The 20,657-nt window shown below is 50.2% G+C and overlaps 1 protein-coding gene across 1 annotated transcript; it reads left to right on the forward strand.

The window, feature by feature from the left end:
• Nucleotides 1–2,775: 2,775 nt before the first annotated feature.
• Nucleotides 2,776–19,205, forward strand: ARHGEF5 (Rho guanine nucleotide exchange factor 5; the record flags this gene model as incomplete). The annotated part of the gene is made up of 14 exons (XM_045052645.1): nt 2,776–5,794; nt 6,272–6,329; nt 6,760–6,824; nt 7,030–7,283; nt 10,085–10,245; nt 10,749–10,901; nt 11,182–11,311; nt 11,617–11,691; nt 12,136–12,225; nt 13,343–13,500; nt 14,102–14,263; nt 15,817–15,887; nt 17,659–17,763; nt 18,473–19,205. Coding segments are annotated over 14 exons (4,659 nt in total), but the record flags the coding sequence as incomplete, so codon positions are not given.
• Nucleotides 19,206–20,657: the final 1,452 nt, after the last annotated feature.

Below are 20,657 nucleotides of genomic sequence, written 5' to 3' on the forward strand. Positions count from 1 at the left end.
TCATTAGAACTCCTTGCAAAGAAAGAATTTAAACCCTTTTTAAAGATAAGAAAATGGCCGTTCCAATAAATTGCAGGATTCCTACAACTGCCTGAAATTACAACGAGCAGAACTAGCAAGATATGTAAAAGACCGAACTAAAAATCGAGCGACGTTCTTTTGACTCTGTTTTCTTCCTCTCTTCGTCCATGCAATAAATCTTTGTGGCGAGCAAAGGAAGCTGCAGGCAAAGAGACTGAGCAGCTAACATGGCAGTGTTTGAGCCCTGATGAAGTTCATTCTCTAGCCCGGAAAATAGACATGAACTTGGTAATTACAAGTGCAGTGAGTGTGAGAGAAATAAAGGGTTCACTGGGGCAGAAGAGGATGCCGGGCACAGGAGCAGCAGAGGCCCACAGCATGGGAGTAGGGGGTTCGGGGGCAGAGGGCAGTAAGGCAGAGGCCAGGCGTGGAGGGCATATAATCCAGGCTAAATGTTTGGGTTTCATCCCATTGGCGGTCAGAGGCCACTGAAGAATTTAAACTACAAATGGGGCTTTTCAGGATCACTCCCATGCAGAGCAGAGAATGCCTTGGGAATAGGGCAGGAGGGGCGCCTGGGTGACTCAGTTGGTTAAGCATCTGACTTTAGCTCAGTTACGATCTCGCCATCTTGCCGTCCGTGAGTTCGGGCCCCGTGATGGGCTCTGTGCGGACAGCTCAGAGCCTGGAGCCTGTTTCAGATTCTGTGTGTCTCTCTCTCTCTCTGCCCCTTCCCCGCTCGCACTCTGTCTCTCTGTCTCTGGAAAATGAATAAACCTTAAAAAAAAAATTTTTTTTTTTTTAAACAGGGCAGGAGAAGCTCTGTGGAGGCTGGTGGCCAGGCTGTACCCCAGGTGGCCTGGTAACAGAGGACAGGAGAGCGCACCAGGGGCTAGCAGTGCGGATGGAGAGATGTGCACAGACGTGAGGTGCATAGGAGGTGGGCTCCACAGGACTTGGCAACGTGTGCGATACGGGGCAGGTGGGGCCAGGAGGGAAACAAGAATTTTGTTCTGTAATTGAAAACCATTTACTGAGCACTTAATGCGGGCCGGGTGTTGGGCTAGGTGGAGACAGTTGAGCGAGACGGACGTAGCTCTTGATCTTGTGAAGCTTACCCCCTGTTATTTGGGATAGATGTAAATCAAGATGCACACAGAATGGTAACCGTACAAATGCTACAGAGGAGAAGTGACGTGAACGATCTCTGGTAAGTGGTAGACAGAGGGGCCCAGTGACCTGGTCAGAGGACTGGGAAATCTTCCAGGGTTAAACCAGGAGTATGTAGTCTCGCAAATAACAAGAAAGAGTGCTAATGTTAGGAGTATCCGGTACCGACAAGAGCCACGACATTGGCGATTGTGGGGGGGGTGGGTACAGTGGTACCAGTGAGGCATGGATAGAGGCAGGCGGAGAGGTGAGGAGGTGAGGACCACACGCATGAACAATTCTTTTACAGTTTAGATGAGAAAGCCAGGGAGGGCCATGCTTCAGTTGTGGGATGGCTCTGACAGAGAGGGGGCGAGGGGTGAGAAGAAGAGAAAATCCAGGCCACGAGAAGCCGGGCTAAAGAACACGGCGCCTCGGGGCAGGGACGCCTCTTGTGCTTTCAGAGCAGGAAGCAGGAAGAGTGGAAAGAGCCAAACGCAGAGCGCTCTGAATCACGAGGAGTTGAAGCCGCTCCTCTCTCCATTGGTTTCTAAATTCTTTGCAAGGTGGGGGATGTGGTGTTCTTTTGGAAGTGAGAAGACAGGTGGGAAGGTCGATCTTCTGAGAAGTGATGGGAGGAGTTCATAAGGTTGAAAGCAGCGGGGGTATAAGAGAGTAGCGGGTACCCCCCCAGCAGGTGTCCTGGGCCTGGCAGAAAGGGGCAAGCACCATGTCTGCTCTGGTTCTAATCTACCGAGTCTAGTTGTCATTCCGCTTGACAACAGCTGCTTCTAAAATTGCATGCAAAATTATTAATGAGTTATAAGGCCCTGCTAGACACTCTAGAAGAAAATAAGAGGAGTAAAATCCAGACTGTACATAGGGAGATAACACGACGCCTGAGTACCTCGGACTCACTTGCTACAATGGCCGGGCCTATTTTAATCCAATCAGCAGCTTTGGAGGAAGATTCCGCCTTCAGACTCTGCTTCTCTGGGCTGTTAGATCTAGGGTGTGTCACTCACAGTGTCTGGGAGTTATAGGGGACTGAGTCACGCTTGGTGTCCAGAGAGTAGACCGGGAGAGACAGTATGACCTAATGCAATCTGGAGAGTAATGACCCCTGGGAGTCCTTGGTGCTCTTTGACAACGGTCTCACCCTCTAATTGAATCATTTATTATCTGTCTCCTCCACAAGCCTCCATGAGGACACAGTCTTTCTCTGTCCTGTCCACTGAATGCCCTCACTTAAATATTGGTAAATATTTATTAGATGGGTAAATAAATAAGCCTACATACATTTTATAGAGGCTTTTGCTTACTTTGTTGAGTATCTTTTGTCTCAAAGAATGACTCTAAGTGGAACCAAAGAAATCCCCCACTCTCGTCCTTTCTGCTGTGTTCCTTTGATAGGTAGAAGCAGAAAGGGTGATGGACACTTTGTGTTTTGTTCCTCTCTAGGGCTTCGCCCTGATGCGGGCTGAGGAGCCCCCACTCAGGGCCTCGACCCCCATCCCTGCCATAGCAGAGCTCGGTGTTACCCCTGAAGCCCTCAGGGGGAGCAGTCAGACCGCCGCCTGGGGGCCCGAAGGTCGAGAAGGCTAGGTGCCATCCTGTACCTGGGCAGAGCGACGCAGACTCTCGGAGACGCAGCAGAGAGACCTAAGGGATGTGGACAGCTGTGCAGCTGAGAGCATGACCTCGTTCCCCAAGGAAGCCTCTGCAGGTGCGGAGACCAACCAGGAGGACGCTGCGGGTGAGACCTGGGGCACTCCAGAGCATCCGGAGGTGGCGCCTCAGAGCCCGGAGGACGGACGGGCAAGGACACGGGCTCCCGCAGAGCCCGGGGCCTGTCCTGCCCAGGATGAACACTTGGACATGGTCCCGGTATCCAGTGAGCTGGGTGGCCGCGTGGAGATGGAATTTAGACCAGAACTCACTTCTTTGATTTGGGGAACGGAACGTGCAGAAGAGAAGGGGGAGACTTTTCCAGACACCTCTGCTCGGCCCAGATTTGGACCTGCCTGGGAAGAGCATCTGTCAGAAACCAACCAGCCACGGGGCTCCGTCAGGCAGGGGGAAGAGCTGCGGTCTCTGGGGGCACGAGAAGGTCAAGGGAGAGGGGCACTCGAGGGGCTGGAGGAGCAGGGGCTAGCGGAAGTGGGGTTCCAGGACGGAGGAACTGTCAGGGAGGGTGGGCATGTAGGGGAGCAGGAGCAACTGGCAGAGCCGGAGAAGGGGACGGAGGGAGAACACGGGCAAAGCCAGGAACAGACACCAGGTGATGTGATGCTCACAAAACAGAGAGAAACAACGAGGCTTTGTGGGGAATTGGAAGGTCTGCGCTATGGTGAGGAGGAGAGGAAGCCTCGGGGCCAGCGAGGTCTACAGCAGGGAGAGGAGGGGAGGAGGGCGTTAGGGGGGACAGAAGAGGGGAGCGTGGACGCCCCGTATGAGGAGAATCAAAGCCTGGTGGGGAAATCAGGGAGAGTAACTGGAAGGCAAGAAGGTCAAGGTCTGCAGGGGCAAGTGATGCCGGGGGAGGGGCAGGTAGAGGAGGCGGGGTCAAGTGAGGAGGAACCAGGGAGTTGGGTTGGGGACCCGCTGTGGGGAGAGGGCAGACAAGAGAGTACCAGAGAAGGGGAGGCCCATGATGGTGTTTCCACACTGGCTCTGGTAGCCCCTGAGGTCTCTTCTCCCTGTGACTTATTTCTAGACGCCTGTTACCCCATGACCAGTACTCCTGGGACTCAGAAGGAGCCTCGGGCTGAGGAACTATCCCCTACAGCTCTGGGTCCTACACTGGAGCCAGGAGGATGGTCCTGCCAACCCGTTTCTTTACCTGGCTCTTTTCCTGCTGGGGAGTCACCTGACCAAGAAGCAGCTCAGGATAGCCAGCAGGAGGGATCTGAGCCTGGGAAGGGGACGGTGTCCGTCATGGGGACTGAGATGGCCTCTGCCAGTACATCCGGGACTCCTCCAAGGACACCAGCCTCCGCTCCTTCCAGTCCTGCTGAAGTTTCCCCCAGCACAACTACATCATCATCTGCCAGCTCCCCACTTGCCTCTCCCAGGAGGGAGCCGTCTCTTGCTGCAGGTTCTCTAGAAACCTCCAGAGCATCTGTTTGGACCAACAGGGCATCTCACTGTGGGGCTTTGGAGACTCCTGCTGCTGCCCTCCATGGCTTCCCCTCTGCAGAGGCCGCCGTGGAAATCTCCACCAGCTCCAGTTGGACCAGCCCTCAGAGCCCCCCCAGCCACCCTACAGGGGCTGTCCAGCACCTGAGGAGCAACTCCTTCCCGGGCTCTCATAGGACAGAGCCGACTCCGGACCTGCTGGGAATATCACTTTCCTTCTCCCATTCAGAGTTGCCCCAGAGGCCCCCCAAACCTGCCGTCTCTGGCTCTGTGATTCCAAGAAGGGACAGGAAAGGTGGTAGGGACCACAGGATCATTCCAGAATCCCCTAGTTCATTATCCACCCTGGGGCAAGACTCTCAAGAATTCACTTCAAATCCAGAAATGTCCAGCAGTCTCCACAGCAGCCAGCCGTGGGGCTCCCCACACACTTCAGCCTTTTCCCCAGGGTCTCCTGCCTATGGCTCTTCCCCACCCCTTGTCTCTGTAGATACGAGGATCCATGAACCTCTGCCCCCTCCTACCCCAGAGAAGAGGCATGTCCAACCCTCCATGGTGGAAAGAGACAGCCATCTCCATGCAGGGGTTTCCACACTGAAGCGGTGTGCCCATCCTCTTCCATTGGCCCCAGGTTTGGGGCTACATGGCCCCCCCAAAGGCCCACTTCCCCCAGTTCCTGACCCCCTTGTGGCAAGGCAGCACCGACCTCTGCCCTCTATCCCAGACACGCCCCACCCTCCTCAGACCTCGTTCTCTCGCAAACTGAGATACAACAAGCCATTACCCCCAACCCCTGATTTGTCCCAGTCCCACCATCCTGTTTCTTTTAGTAGTGCAAGGATCTACAGGCCTCTACCCCCTGTCCCTATTATGGATCCCCCCACTGAACCACCCCCATTACCCCCAAAGTCCAGGGGGAGGAGCAGGAGCACTCAGGGAGGACTCATGAATTCAGGGGGTCAGGGCAAGCCAAGACCTGTTTTTCAAGAGTGGACAGTCTCCACTCCCCATTCTGTTGGACGTACCTCCTGGCCCCCAGCTATGGGTCGGTCGACAGACTCTTTGGCTTCTACCAGCAGGAATAAGAGTGAAGTGTCCCCTGGCATGGCTTTCAGCAACATGGCAACCCTTCTGAGTCCCTCTTCCCCAACCACGCCCTGGAATCTGGAGCTCCAGGGACCTGCCTCTGAACCAGGACCCTCAGAAGAGTCTGAGGCCCCTGCTAGAGGATCTTCGAGAAGAACAGCCCCTCAGGAAGGAGCCAATGGCCTGAGGAGGTTGGATCGAGGCCAAGCAAGGCAGTCAGACAAACTCAGCCATCCCCACCTGGAGAAGGCATCCAGCTGGCCCCACAGGCGAGACCCAGGGAGACCCCCGGAGGGCGGCAGCGGGCAGGTTGCAGACCCTGGCGAGGGGTCCAGTAAGCACAAGGGCTGGAATCGGCAAGGCCTGCGCAGGCCTTCTATCTTGCCTGAGGGCTCTTCAGGTGAGCAAAGAGCAGGGATCATGGGGACACTCGTGTCGGACCACGCTTTCTCCAACTCTTTCCACCTCACTCATCTTCTGTCCCCAGGGCTTCTGCTCTTCCCTCTGCTGGCTTCACTCATCCACATACCCAACCTCAACTCAGAGTGTTGTGGTGCTCACTGGAGCACTCTGCCTTCTCCTTCCCCTCTATCCCTGTCACCCGCCATGGTGTTCTTTTATTGTGTTTATTTTTCCCAACTCTTGGGCTCGGTGTCCTCCTAGTAGTAGAGAAAACTTCCTCTTCTTGTCTTCTGACACCAGGGACGAGGACATTACCCGGCAGTAGTGTCCTCGCATGCTTTCTGCTTGGGCACTGTCCTCCCGGCTGAGCCCTCATATCCCCCCAGATGCCTACGTCTCCCACTTTAGGTCTTTCCTGCTTTGGCCGTCAGAGTGTGCCTCTAAAACCCCGTTACTTCACCATTTCCATTTTCAGAGATGAAAGGTCCAGCCGTAGAAAAATCCCCTGGCTCTTCAGACACCATCGTTTTTCGGTGAGTCATGTTTTCTCCTAATAGACACACTTGTACTGTCTTTTCTGAGGATAGCGAGATTTCCATTAGTTGCCAGGGGTTCTGGGACCCTGTCTCTTCCAGAGATGGGGAGGGGAAGAGACATAGACCAGGATTCCAGAGCAAGGGCATCTTTTATCTTCCTGGTTCCGTCAGCTGGGTCTGAATCTCCCATCCTCCTAGGTAGGCCCGTTAGCCATGAACTAACCGCCCCATAAAAGTTCAGTATGTCTTCCAGAAAAGCTCTGAACTGCCTAAAAATAGGTCGGGCCACAACTTGCCTCTTCAGGGGATTCAGCCCCGACACCCCAGCACACATCCCAGAAATCAGAGACTACCTCATCTGTAGTCACCTGGGGCTTCTCTGCCTCAGTGGCCAGCAAGCACCCCAGAGCCCTTCTTGCCTCCACAGGGAGAAGAAACCAAAGGAGGTGTTGGCAGGCTTTTCAAGACGCTGCTCGAAGCTCGTCAACTCCTGTGAGTACCTTGAAACAAAACCGTAGGCCCGCGTGGCTTGCTGCCCAGCACTGGCGCTCGTGGCTCCCCACTGCGGGGTGGTGATACCTGCGGGGAGAGAGGATGGCCAGGAGAGCCAGAAGCGGTTTGACGGCTTCCGTCTCTGTGCCTCAGCATCCCTGTCTCTCTCGTTCTCTCCCTCTGCCGTGCTGCCTCGCCCCTGCAGCCCATCTGCTTTACCAGGAGTACAGCGATGTGGTTCTGAACAAGGAGATTCAGAGCCAGCAGCGGCTGGACAGCCTGGGAGAGGCGCCCGGGCCCGCCTCCCCCCGGCAGCCCCGGAGGGCCCTGGTCTCCTCGGAGTCTTACCTGCAGCGCCTGTCCGTGGCCTCCAGCGGCTCCCTCTGGCAGGAGATCCCGGTGGTGCGCAATAGCACCGTGCTGCTCTCCATGACCCACGAAGACCAAAAACTGCAGGAGGTACCGGGCAGGGCAGGGGCGGACTGGAGAGAAGGCAAAGGCTCTCATTTCCTGCTCGCTACCGCCACCGGCAGCAAGAGCAGGCTGTCCCCATCACAAACCCACCATGTGCCCCTGCACCACGGCTCTCGCTCCTCTCCGCTCCTCTCCACTCTGATGCGTCTGAACTGCTTTCTGAACCTTCCCGCTGGTCCTCCTCCCCGCTTGCACTTGGCACGGGCCACTTCCTCCCACCTGTCACTATTTGGGCTCGTAGGAAGTGACTGTGCCTCTGAATTTGTTGGGAGGAGCGTGGAATTAATCCCTTCTCTGCTGCTTCAGTCTAGGCTAAAAATTCAACCAGGGTTCCACACGACACTGGAGGTTTTCTCTTCAACCAAAGCACCTGCAGTGGCTCTTTTGCTGAGTCCTTTGTAACTGTCCTGTGGTCCACTGGTCTCCTAGAGGCTTTGGAATGACCATCAGTCTCAGCTCGGTCCTTAGACCCAGTGGCAAGGCTGTTTGGTGTTTATTACCGTTAATAGGTTTTACGTGGAGAACTGCTCTTAATAATCAATCTGAAATAGGGTTAGAACCTTTCTTCCCAGGAAGACAATATGGCACCATGGAAAGGCATCACGGAATCATGTTTGTGTGTCTGGCTTCTGGAGTAAATGACCTGGTTGTGAGCCCACTTCTCTGTTTGCTGGCTCTTTAACTTTGACCAGATTACTTGCTCTTTCTACCTCTCTGTATTGCCATTCGTAAAACTGTCACCAATAGTCAGTGGGAGAACCAAAAAAGATAAGTGCCCAATGCACAGTAGTCACCCAAGAAATGTTTTCTACTGTACTTTAATTTCAAGTCAGGCCAACCTGGGTGTGAATCCTGGCTTCACCATTTACTAGCTGTGTGACTGCAAGTTCGATAACTTCACTAAATCTGTTTCCTCACCTAAAACTCGAGGATACTGATGTCTTCCTTTCAGGGTGGCCATGTGGTTTAAATGAAATGTCCCTGTCTGGCTTTTAGTGTGAAGTCTGGTGCCTACTTTGATACATATTACTGCCAGATTCTCCCTCTCTCGGAGGTGGGAAGGAGGAAAATGTTGGCCAGAAGGACTTAGAGATAAGCAAATCAAACAGAGGCAGCTATAAATTGTTTAGGTTTTTTGAGGCTCAGGCTTGGGGCTCTTGTTCTGGCCTCAACTTGTCAAGCATACAGAGGATATGTAGAAAGTCAGTGATCTGCCCAATACTTAAGGACCAAACACCAGGAGAGCGTTTGGACCCTGGCTCTCTCACCAACTCCAGCATACTGGGAAGCCCACCAGGGCTGCTGGGCCAGCCCTGGTCTCCGTTTCTGAGAAGAGAAGCCTCTGTGTTTATACGCACATAGTCCTTTCATAAAATAGCACTTCCGGGGTCTACGAAGTGCTTGCACCAACCCCATTTCTGGTGACTGGCACAACGTCTTTGTGACATGGGGGTCACTGTACCTACACAAAAAGGCAAGAAGCTCTGAGGTTCAGTGAGGTTAAATGAGCCACTCCAAGTCCTGTCGTCAGTTGAATGTTGGAACCAGGACTCAACCGTCATTACCAGAGTCATTACCCAGGTGTGTGCGTGTGTCTTCTTTGCCTTTTCTGTTCTGTTCGTGCATCTATCCCAAAGCTGCATGCTTGGATGAAGAGTAGGGGTGGCCCAGCGCGAGGACAGGGCCGTGAGCCATTGCGCCCCCTGCTGGGAAGTCCACACAAGTTCTCACGTGCTGGCCCTTCTCCATTAAACCTCAACAGCACCAACTCGTTCTCAAATATCCTCCTTGCGCCCGTGTTTCCCCAAACCTCAAATCACCTTCATCCCCTAAATCTGTTCCTCTTTCAAAGTCCTGTGGCTCAGAGAGTGAGTCAGTCCGCCATTCATTCGGCTACCAAACTCCAAAGCTGACACATTAGCTGTGACTCCGTCTGCTCTTCCAGCCCCCGTTTCTAGCAAAGAACCAAGTTCTTCCGAAACTGCCTCCTCAAAAGTTACGAAACTGGCCTACCTCTCCCATCCCCGTGGCCATTCAGGCTTCCATCTGTCACCCGGAATTACTACGACAGCTTCCTAACGTGACACCCCTGCCCCTTCGGCTCTTTCCTCCATGCCGTGCTCAGAAGTAGCCTTTACAGAAACCAAATCTGATCGGGTTATTTCCCTACATAAAGCCTCTTTTAACCTTCCCGTTGTCTTAAGTCCAAACCGTTTCACCTTGTTTACGGAATCCTCCAGACGACACCCCGTTTACCTCTCCGGCTCCAGCTCCTGCCGCTCCTTTAGTATAAATACTTAGTTCCCCAAATCACTCAGTTTATTTAAGCTTCTTGAAAGTATCTTTTTCTCTTCTACTTTTAGGGGCTTGTACACATTCTTCCCTCGGCCTCAAATGCTCTGTCCCTGTCCTCCTGATACCAGGTTAGGCTGATAGGCAGTGGCTAGCAAATGCCAGGACTCCAGAACGATTTTATGTTATGTTATGTTATGTTATGTTATGTTATGTTATGTTATGTTATGTTATGTTATGTTTGCTTTTTTATGTTATTTTAATGTTTATTCTTGAGAGAGAGAAAGAGCAAGCCTGAGCCGGGGAGGGTCAGAGAGAGAAGGGGACAGAGGATCTGAAGCCCACTCTGTGCTGACAGCAGCGAGCCCGACGTGGGGCTCAAACCCACAAACCGTGAGGTCATGACCTGAGCTGAAGTCGGACGCTCATCCGGCCGAGCCACCCAGGTGCCCCTCGGTGACTATTTTTAATCAATCTCCTCTCCTACCCTCCAGGCCAAATTCGAGCTGATCGTGTCAGAGGCCTCATACCTGCGCAGTCTGCATGTGGCAGTGGACCATTTCCAGCTTTCCGCCCCACTGCGGGCCACCCTTACCAACCAAGAATACCAGTGGCTCTTCTCTCGTTTACAGGACGTGCGTGAAGTCAGCACCACGTGAGATTCCTCTTGTCCCAAACTCAGCCTCGGTGTCTTTAGCCTGTAAACTGTCAGTTGGGTTTTCTTTTCTCTCAGAAACCCTCTCCTTGCTCTCCCTCCATGATTCCCAGCGCTGTGGGAATAGGGAGAGCAAAGAAGGGGAGAAGGTATGTGGGTGGGTAGATCCGTTAACGGGTAAACAGAGGAATGAGAGATGCTTCCCAGGTTGAGGGGATGCACTGGAGGTGGGATATGGGCAACAGGTGAAGATCAGAGAGCCAGAGCAGAACCAAAAGAAGAACAAGAAATGGAATATAAGGAGCAGAGGGTTAGATCGGAGCAAACTAGGGATTGCCTTGGAGAGAACGCTAGAGCACGGCAGGGGCACCGAGCTAAGGACAGTCAGTAGAAGTTACCGCCTAACAGAAAGAAGGAGTCACAAACTCAAGGTGTAGGAGGGGTCCGTCAGCTGCTCACATGAGGCCCCCAAGTCTCATGAGACGTGTGTGAATACCATACAGGTTCCTTTCAGACTTGGAGGAGAACTTCGAGAACAACATCTTCACCTTCCAAGTGTGCGATGTGGTCCTGAACCATGCCCCCAACTTCCGCCGGGTCTACCTGCCTTATGTCACCAACCAGACCTACCAGGAACGCACCTTCCAAGTCCTGCTGTGAGACCTGATCCCTATTCAGTCCCCACGCGAGCCCTGCAGTGACCTTGCTGCACTAAAACCCCCGGACCCCAGTCCCGAGCAGCATCCCAAGAGCCCATGTTTCTTGTGCCTGCTCTGTGATCCCAACCCCAAAGCACCTTCCAGGTCAGACGCCCTCAGCCGTCACATGTGGGCGCCCCCACCATAGACATTCCACTGCACCTCTACTCCCTGTGCCTCTGCTGTGTCCCCAGTCCTCCCCACGGCCCTCCTCACTGGAGGCTCGCTGCCCACGCAGGAACAGCAACAGCAGCTTCCGGGAGGTTCTGGAGAAGCTGGAGAGCGATCCTGTCTGCCAGCGCCTTTCCCTCAAGTCCTTCCTGATCCTGCCTTTCCAGCGCATCACCCGTCTCAAACTGCTGCTTCAGGTACAGCACGTTCCCCGCCCCCCCCCCCCCACTGCCGCCGCCCTGTCCCCCAGACCTCTTCCTTCCACCCGAAAGAGATGATCTCCGGGAGCCCCAGGGCCCGGGACCATGCATGCTTCTGCCCCTCTTCCACAGCCTGTGGACCACGTGAGCCTTCTTCTGCCCACCGCCCTCACCGTTCTCCCTCAGGGTGAATTTGCTGCAAAAATTTGGTTCCTAGACTTCAGTAGCTTACCCACAATTCTCTCTTCCTGTTTTCCCGTCCCTTCTTTCCATCTGGCTCCTGCTTACTGTTTGTCCTACAGAACATTCTGAAGAGAACACAGCCTGGCTCTTCAGAGGAAGCAGAAGCCACCAAGGCACATCATGCCTTGGAGGAGGTAAGCAGCCACCACCCCCACTCAGACGCCCAGGATTGTCCTTCACAGAGAATTCTTCTGCGCAGGCCCGTGACTCCAGAGAGCAGGGGTCCCTGCTCATGGGATCGCTCAGCCACCTCACTGTACCCACCAAACCTCCAGACACCCGCCCCCTCCCCCCAGCCTCCTTCCCACACTGAGGATGCTCTACACCAAGGGGCCATGCTGTCACTGCCACCAGCCCCAGATTAAATCTTACGTCCACTCCGCCCCAGAATGGCGTCCGGTCATACAAAATATACCCGAGGCCTAGAACTGCCGTTTGGTGCTGCCCTCACACCATTCTAGCCTGCTAGAAAAGACGGAGGCCGTCGCAACCAACTTCCAGATTTCTTGCACAGGACTCAAAGATCAAAGCCTCTAACACAGTGCTCTTCCTCTTTCCTCAACCTACCCACGGTTCAGCTGATCCGAGACTGCAACAACAATGTCCAGAGGATGCGCCGGACAGAGGAGCTCATCTACCTGAGCCAGAAGATTGAGTTTGAGTGCAAAGTGAGTTTGTCCCCTGCACCCCCATCCTGCCTGGGAAGCTGCCACAGGCCAGCCTCTAGCGTAGAACCATCTTGCTCGCGCCGTCCCGGTCTCTGCCCTTACTGCTGTGTGTCTTCTATTCTGGCCTGTTTCTGGGACACCCAAATGCCTACTTCAGTCTCTGTGGTATGTTGTTAACTGAAAAGGGAAAGACACAGAGCTGTGCGTACCGTAGCATATTACTGTGGGTACAGATCTGTGCGTGCATTTGCTTGTGTCTACGTGGAGATAGGCTGGAAGGGGCACATGAGAAGGGTAGGACAGGGGTTACCTGAGGGGGAGAATGTGCATTTGGGAATGGGACAGGTGAGGGAGAACCTATCAGTGCAAGCCTTGATGACAATAACATTTGGTACTTAAATCAGCCAATATTTGATCAAGTCTTCATCTAAGCTAACCAACGCAATGTGAAATGGATTCCAAATATAGGGCCAAAATCTCCCATCAAAACACAAATGTAAAATAAGCATTCTGTATTCAGATTCCACCTCAGAACAGGTCCCATCCTTACTTCCCTCGAAGAGAGGGGAATCCTTTATCCCCGTATTAATTGTATTCCAGCACCCCTGTCTTTATCCAACTTCCAACTCCGAGCAGACCCCACCTACTTCTCCTTATCCCTATTCCCACATATGGCTCCAGCTGCTCCTGTTATGTCTCTGGTTATAATCAGAGAAAGAACAAATGTCAGAACTGCACAAATCCTTTAACTTCTAAGACACGCAGCATACGGTTCCCTGCCGTGTTCCTTCACATGCCTCGACTGGGGTCATCCAGTTCTCCTTCAGTTCAGGCTTCTAGGGCTGGGCTTTGTCACATAGTCACTGTCCTGGGTTGGAACGTAGGCACCTTCTGTTTGCCTGATGGGTGGACGTGGGGGCCACACAGTAGACAGTGGTAGGTAGAGGGCTCTGGGAGGAGCAGTCTAAGTGGATGGGTGATGAACAGGAAGGATGGTGTGGAAGAGGGTGTCAGTGGCGGAAGCCACGAGGAAGAGGCATGGTGAGGAGGGCGGGACCAAGGAAGCCTCTCGCTTGCCCTGTGACGCGCTGCCTTTTCTGTCCTCCCCTCCCTGTAGATATTCCCGCTCATATCGCAGTCACGCTGGCTGGTGAAGAGTGGAGAGCTGACGGCCCTCGAGTTCAGTCTCTCCCCAGGGCCGCGAAGGAAACTGAACACGCGTCCAGTTCACTTGCATCTCTTCAACGACTGTCTGTTGCTGTCTCGGCCCCGAGAGTCAGTGACTAGAACGGGAGGGAAAGGGGATGGGGCCAGAGGGCAGGACTAAAAGGGACAGTAAAGGGTCGTGTTCCTGGGGGAGCCCTTCTCAGTGGCTCAACCCGTGGAGTGCAGGTCATGGGCTAGAGAAGAGAAAGAAAGGTCCGAAGCAAAAAAGGGGATCCCACCAAATTATGTCACAAGATCACGTGGCAGGGCCTGAACTATGTTGTAGACATGGAGCAAAATGTAGCAAATGAGCTGCTCGCATTCTCAAATTAACTTGTTTGGGCTAGACTCAGCCTACTAGTCTAGAGGTTCTTAGCCAATTCCAGATCCTAACTCTTTGGTCTTAAGGGCTTTAGAAAATTTGTATTGATTTGATCTCTTCAACTCTTTAAAGTGGTGAAGTATTCATTGTACTAGACATGTGGTTTCCCAGCTCTGTGACAAATCCCTGGGGACTCTGGAGCCACCATCTTGGGAGCAAGGTAGCACCATCTCGTGGTTTTTATGAGGATTTGCAAGCTGCAAAGGACAGGGATTTTGAATCCAAAGGTATGATGGTGGATAAGCATAACAACTGTAGAATCAAGTTGAAAAGCCTCGTATTTTGCAGGGGTAGCCGGTTCCTGGTATTCGACCATGCTCCCTTCTCCTCCATCCGAGGGGAAAAGTGTGAAATGAAGCTACACGGACCTCACAAAAACCTCTTCCGGCTCTTCCTGCTGCACAACGCACAGGGCACCCAGACTGAGTTCCTCTTCAGCACAGAGACCCAGTGAGATGGGGCTGGGCAGAGGAGTCGAGGGGAGGGAGGAAGGGAGGACAGCCTGGGAAGAAAGTGGGGCTGAGACGGAAACTGTGTCCAGAGGATAGCCGCAGCACTATCTAGCCCATTCCGGACTGAGAGCATCCGAGGAGAAATCCAAACCCAAACTCTGAGCTAATAGACGACTTGCAGGAGACGGGGTGGGAAGGGGTACAGAGTTGCTGCCGATGTTTAGCATCTATTTTCTGCTCTTCAGTCAAGAAGGACAAAGTGAGCGAGACAACAGAGAAGAGACGGGCTGGTATGGAGTAACTAAAGAATTGAATTACTGACGTCCACGAGTCATGTGTATAAGCCAGAAACTCTTCAGTGCCGAAGGCTGGTGGACACTTTGTGACTAAGACAAGCACTGGGGTGTCTTTAGCTTTCCTCCCTCCCACTTTCCAACCCAGGCCTCTGTTGAGCAGAAATCCATAGTGTTGACAACTGTGATTTGCTCATGTTTTTAGTAATAATAATAATAATAATATGCATTATTATATATTATAATATATTATGTTATATATTTTATAATATATCATATTATATAATTACATTATTATAATAATATAATACACACACATTTTGGGGAGTATTAAAAATAATACCTATAAAATGTAGTAACAGTGCCTAAAACAATGAACAAACTATAAGCTCATAGCTGTTGCTGCTGTTACAAGAGATACAAGAAGCCTCTCCCTTTAAAGATTTGACATGATGCCAAACGGTCTGAGGATCGATCCCTATGTTGTAGATACTTTTCCGTTTTGTCTCTTGGAAGACATCTCCGGGTAGGATCGACCTTACCCGTCTTCACTTATGGAATAGAGGGGCTGGTACAGGGGTTTGTATGCAAACTGTGACCACAGTCAGGTAGTCAGATACAGACTCCTGTTCTTTGTTTAGTATTTGGGGCAGCCTCTTCCTGGAATAGAAATAGTGTCAGCTCTCAATTACTCCAGCGTTTTTGGAAGCAGAGGCTCAGATAATGCAAAATCCTTCAGATGATTACAAAATCAGCTTGGGTTATATTGCACGACCAAAAAAAAAAAAAAAAAAAATAGCACAGATATCTCCCCGATCTAATTGTGATTACAAAATATTTTTCATCTCTGAAGTATTTGGAGGAAGGGAGGTGGGGAGTAGAGTGTAGAGAATTCTGCAGAGTGATAGTGGGGATCTAAACTAAGATGGACATCTTGCTTATTACAAAATGGAAAATCTCATGTGTCTAATTGACAGCTGACATTATGTCCCCACTTGAAAGATATGCTATTAAGAGGGTAAGCCTGGAAAGAGAAGGAGAAAAATAAAGGGTGACAAAACACATTAACACACAGTTGGAGATCTTATATTTCCAACCAAGCAAAGTCCCATTGACTTTTGTGCTTAATGTCACTGAACTAAACAATGCTTTGAACTGGCCAAGTCTTTCCCACAGTCATTTCCCTACCCCATCCTTGGCCTTTGTCCTCTACCCCAGAGCTACAGCTGAAGCAGCTGACCCTGCTTTGTTTTCTCAGAAGTGAAAAGCTTCGATGGATCTCAGCCTTGGCCATGCCCAGAGAGGAGTTGGACCTTCTAGAGTGTTATGGTGAGTGAGGGTATAAAAGGCAGAGAAAAATGGCAGGGCCAGAAGTCACCTTTGGATGCAAGACTTTAGGAGGCTGGGTGGTAACTCTGAGAACCTTCCACTTATTGCTTTTATCCAGAATTTCAGAGTGGAAGTCTGGCCATTGGAGCTTAAGCAGCTGAGATGATCCACCTAAGACTACTCACCACTATGGCACCACCTCCTCTGCCGTGTATCTTTTCCCTTGGGCCATAATTTGCTCTTTTTAAATATGTGTCCCTGTAAATCTATCCTGCGATTATTCTGCCTAGATTTTACCTGCCTGAACGTCTTGGGGAAATAGGGAGAAATAGGATGGTTGGAGTAGGAGTTGTGGAAGGAAGCAACCCAATAGATCTGTCATAACCACACCCTCTCCTGTGAAGAATGACCTGAGCTCACCACCCTTAGCCCAGGCTTCCAGATAGCCACAGACATACGCGCACATTATGCATGTGTCTGGCATTCATGTGAAGAGTAGATTTCTGGGTCTCCTAAAGCCCCACAGTTGTCCTTCAGTGAGAATTCCCTAACTGGTATCCAGAGAGGAACTGAACACAAAGGAACACTGGTGACTCAAAAGAACAAACAAATACAAAGAACCTCTGAAAAGGAAGTAGGAGAACTCAGGTTGTAAACTGAGTTCTATTACCTTATTCACTCTGTGAACCCATCTGCTGGCCTGCAGTCCCCCAGCTGGAAGGAAGGCAAGATGTCCTCCTCCACTGTGGTCTTATGAGTGGCAGATTGGAGATAAGCTTTAGAAAATGGATCAGGGCTCCTGGGTGGCTCAGTCAGTTGAGCGTCCAACTTTAGCTCTGGTCGTGATATTACAGTTTGTGACTTTGAGCCCTGCATCGAGCTCCCTGCTGTCGGCACAGAGCCCACTTCGGATCTTCTGTCCTGCTCTCTCTCTGTCTCTCTCAAAAATTAGTAAATATTAAAAAGAAAAGTAAATGAAATACAGACAATAATGCAGCATTCTGTTTGTTTTCTGAGGGAACCAGTGCAGTGTGGTAAAGGAGAAAGTGTGTAAGGTTGGAGGCTAATGGGTCAGAAGACCTCTGAGGCTTGTTATCTTGATCTTAAAAACTATGGAAATTTCCTCTGGCTCACAAAAACACAGAAATACAGAAAACCCAGAATCTCCCGAGGGGTCATCTTGATCAACCCAGTCATTTACAAGTGAGGAAACCAAAGCTGAGGGGATTGAGTGCCTTACTTTGATTGTACCTGGAGCCCCATGGCTGCAGCTCTTCCAGCCCGATCTGGTAGGTACTGTGACAAAAATGGAGAATGAGTCACAGCTTCAGATTTTACAATCTAGTTGAAGAGGCAGAACGCATACACAAGGCAATTAGACAAGAGGTAGATGGTGTGGTCTAGACAATTAGTGTTAAAGGAGTTCAGGATCCTTGGTGGACTGAAGAGTCAGGGAAAGTTACAGAGGGAAGGTGGGCCTCTAGCAGAATCTGAGTATTTGTAATGAGTCACTGAAGGTTGTTACAGTGGACTTCTCAATGCATCTTCCCCAGAGAAATAGAATTTTTGACTCATTTCAGTTCCAGCATTTTCATTTCCTTATTGGCCATTTTGTTTCCTGGTAGAGGAGAAAGATTCTTCTGTCTCACTTGTCTGTAACTTTCTAAAGCCCACACTTTATCCTGAGTCCTCATATGCTTCCCCTGTAATTCCTCTTCTGGTCCAGTCATTTGCCTTTCCTAACCTCTCTTCGCCCTCTTCTCTTCCAAAGACTCCCCGCAAGTACAGTGCCTTCGAGCCTACAAACCCCGAGAGAATGACGAGTTGGCGCTAGAGAAGGCAGACGTGGTAATGGTGACTCAGCAGAGCAGCGATGGTAAGAGGGAGAGCCCATGAGTAAGCTGGGCGTTGGAGGTGGGACACTATAGGTAGATGTATTCATTTCCTAGGGCTGCATAACAAAGTACCACAAGTACGGTGCCTTAAAACAATAGAAGTTTATTCTCTCATGGTTCTGGAAGCCAGAAATCCGAGGTCAAAGTGTTGGCAGGGCCGTACTCCCTCTGAAGCCTTTCAGGGAAGATCCTTCCTTGCCTCTTCCAGCTTCTGGTGGCTCCAGGTATTCCTTGGCTTATGGCAGTATAATTCCGATATCTACCTCTGTCTTCCTTCTGTGTGTGTGTGTGTGTGTGTGTGTGTGTGTGTGTGTGTCCAAATTTCTGTCTTTTTGTAAGGGTACTGATTATATGGGATTAATGGCCCACTTTACTCAGTATGACCTCATCTTAACCTTACTAATTACACCTGCAACAACCCTGTTCACAAACAAAGTCACATTCTGAGGCACCTAGGGTTAGAACTTCAACATATATTTTGGGGGAAACATAGTTGAATGCATAAGAGTAGTTCAGGAGTAGGCAGTTGTAGACCTTGCCAGACCTAGAGCAGCATGGTTAACATACTGGGAGACTGGATTTCCCAATGCTGGGGCCTCCCTAGTCATTTCAGCCTTACCATTCAGAAAAGTCTGGGGGAATTATTGTGAGTCTGTCCTGGGTAATTCTTCTTCCACCCATTGCCTGTAGGCTGGCTGGAGGGCATGAGACTCTCAGATGGGGAGCGAGGCTGGTTCCCTGTGCAACAAGTGGAGTTCATTTCCAACCCAGAAGTCCGAGCCCGGAACCTGAAGGAAGCTCATCGAGTCAAGACTGCCAAACTACAGCTGGTGGAACAGCAGACCTAGCTTTCTCTGGGAGGAATCCCCTGAGCGTAAGGACAAGATGTTCCTGGAAAGGGCTGGCCCCAGAACCCTTCAACAGAGGCTTTCTGTGTACCAAAAACTAGACCTTTGGAAAACTCAAGAACAAAAACCCAGCTACCAGTTGCTAGTCCCAAACCTCCTGTTTTTGTGCTTTGTGCTTGGTGGAGGGATTTTGAAGGACTGCACTGGACTCTGAGAAGCTTTTCTCATAAGAAAAGGGAGAAATGGGGCCTAAGCCAAGGAACTTTACCTCTACTACCATATAGTACTTAAACATTCTCTGTTTCCAGAGTACAGATTCAGGGCTGACCAAAGTTTCCATCGTGGCTACAAGTTAAACAGAATCTGATCTCAGTTCACTGGAGGGAGATGTTTAAGGGGGATTAACACATCAGATGAGAGGATCAAGCTAGTGACCTCTAAGGTGCCTTCCAACTCAAGAGATTTTCCCTAATTATTGGTGTGAGGTCAGGGCATGCATCTCTGGGATCTATGTCTGTTGGTGGCAATGTGAGGGTTGTACTCTCTCACGCTAATAAACTTGGCACTTCTCTGAGTGTTTTCTTCTCAGACTCCTGAGCACTGAACAGGGTTTGGAACATGGAATTCCGTGAGAATTCTAGGCCATTTGATTTAGGTAACATGAAAGACCAAGATGGTGCCTAGATCAGGGCAGATGCCAACTCTTGCTTTATGATTCCCAAGAGTTTGGGCAGCTTTTCTGTTTGTTACAGCCTCAGAGGTTGTACAAGGGATTAAAAAGAATTGACGAGTGGTAAAAACCCCATTCAAACCTTTTTTACTGAACCTATAAGTTAAACATAGGTTAGTTCGAATGGATTTGGAAATCCTACTGAGACCATTTGTGATTTTATATTTTGACTTGAATTATGATGAAGGTATCTTCCCAGCTGTTTCATCCTCTTTGTGAAAAGTAGCGTGCTATAATGGAAGAGTCCTAGAACCCAAGTCAAGAGACCATCTTGCTGTACTGCCATAGTTCAGCCTGTCCATGTCTCAGTTTCCTTAAGTGTAAAAGGCAGGATTGGGCCAAGTAATCTCAAAGTCCTATCCAGCTCTGCAATATAGGATTCTCTATCTCCTACTGGATTGCCTTCCTCGATTGAGCATCACTGTATGATTTTTCATATAGAGCCCTCACATAGTCACCTTTTAAGCTGGATCATTATAGTTCTTCCGTGGACATTCTACTGCTCTGTTTCATCTTTAGGAGTGCCCAGGAGTTGCATTGCATTGCAGCTTTGTGCAAAGGTAAGAATAATGGTGTAAACTTTGTCCTCTACCCAATTAAGGATGATACAACACGATAGTCTCATGTTTGTTAACACATTCTGTTTTCTACCCATCCTAAAATATAATTTAGCTGGCTTAATTTTTAGAAAAGTTATCACTGTAGTAAGATGGGACTCACTTATCCTAAAGAAGTTGACACGACTGAAAAATCTAAAATAGGGATGGTTTTAGAGAAGTTCAATTGAAGTTTTCACTATTTTCATAAAGCCAGCTTTTTATTATTAATATATGATATATTAATATGTATATACTGTATGTAAATTAGCAATTGGTTCTTCTTAATAGCTGTAATAATTAACATAATCCACATTATTTGTTCAAACCAGTATTTGACTACTGGCCATGTGGCTCAAACAGAGCCGTATCCCAATCTTTATATTTTCTAGGCAAATTCTCCCTTATTTTCCCAAAGAGATAAAATGTCAACTTCTGAATGATACACAAGCAAATAATTTTCTTAGTTGAATGACTACTTCTTTGTTTGAAGTTGCTAAGGCTTTCGGGGGGTGTCTTTGAAGCTGACATTTGTAAGACTAAAACTGCCTTTAGATATTTAATATGTATTCATTTAATTGGGTTATTCTCACCTAATCTGGGAGATTAAAAGACAATTGGCTTCTGCCTGTCTTTTGTTTTAAAAACAAAAACCAAACAAAAACTTAGATATGAGTAATCTCTACTCCGTTGAATTGCTA

This window comes from Felis catus, chromosome A2 (assembly GCF_018350175.1).
Source record: "Felis catus isolate Fca126 chromosome A2, F.catus_Fca126_mat1.0, whole genome shotgun sequence".
In the NCBI taxonomy this organism is placed as follows: Eukaryota; Metazoa; Chordata; class Mammalia; order Carnivora; family Felidae; genus Felis; species Felis catus.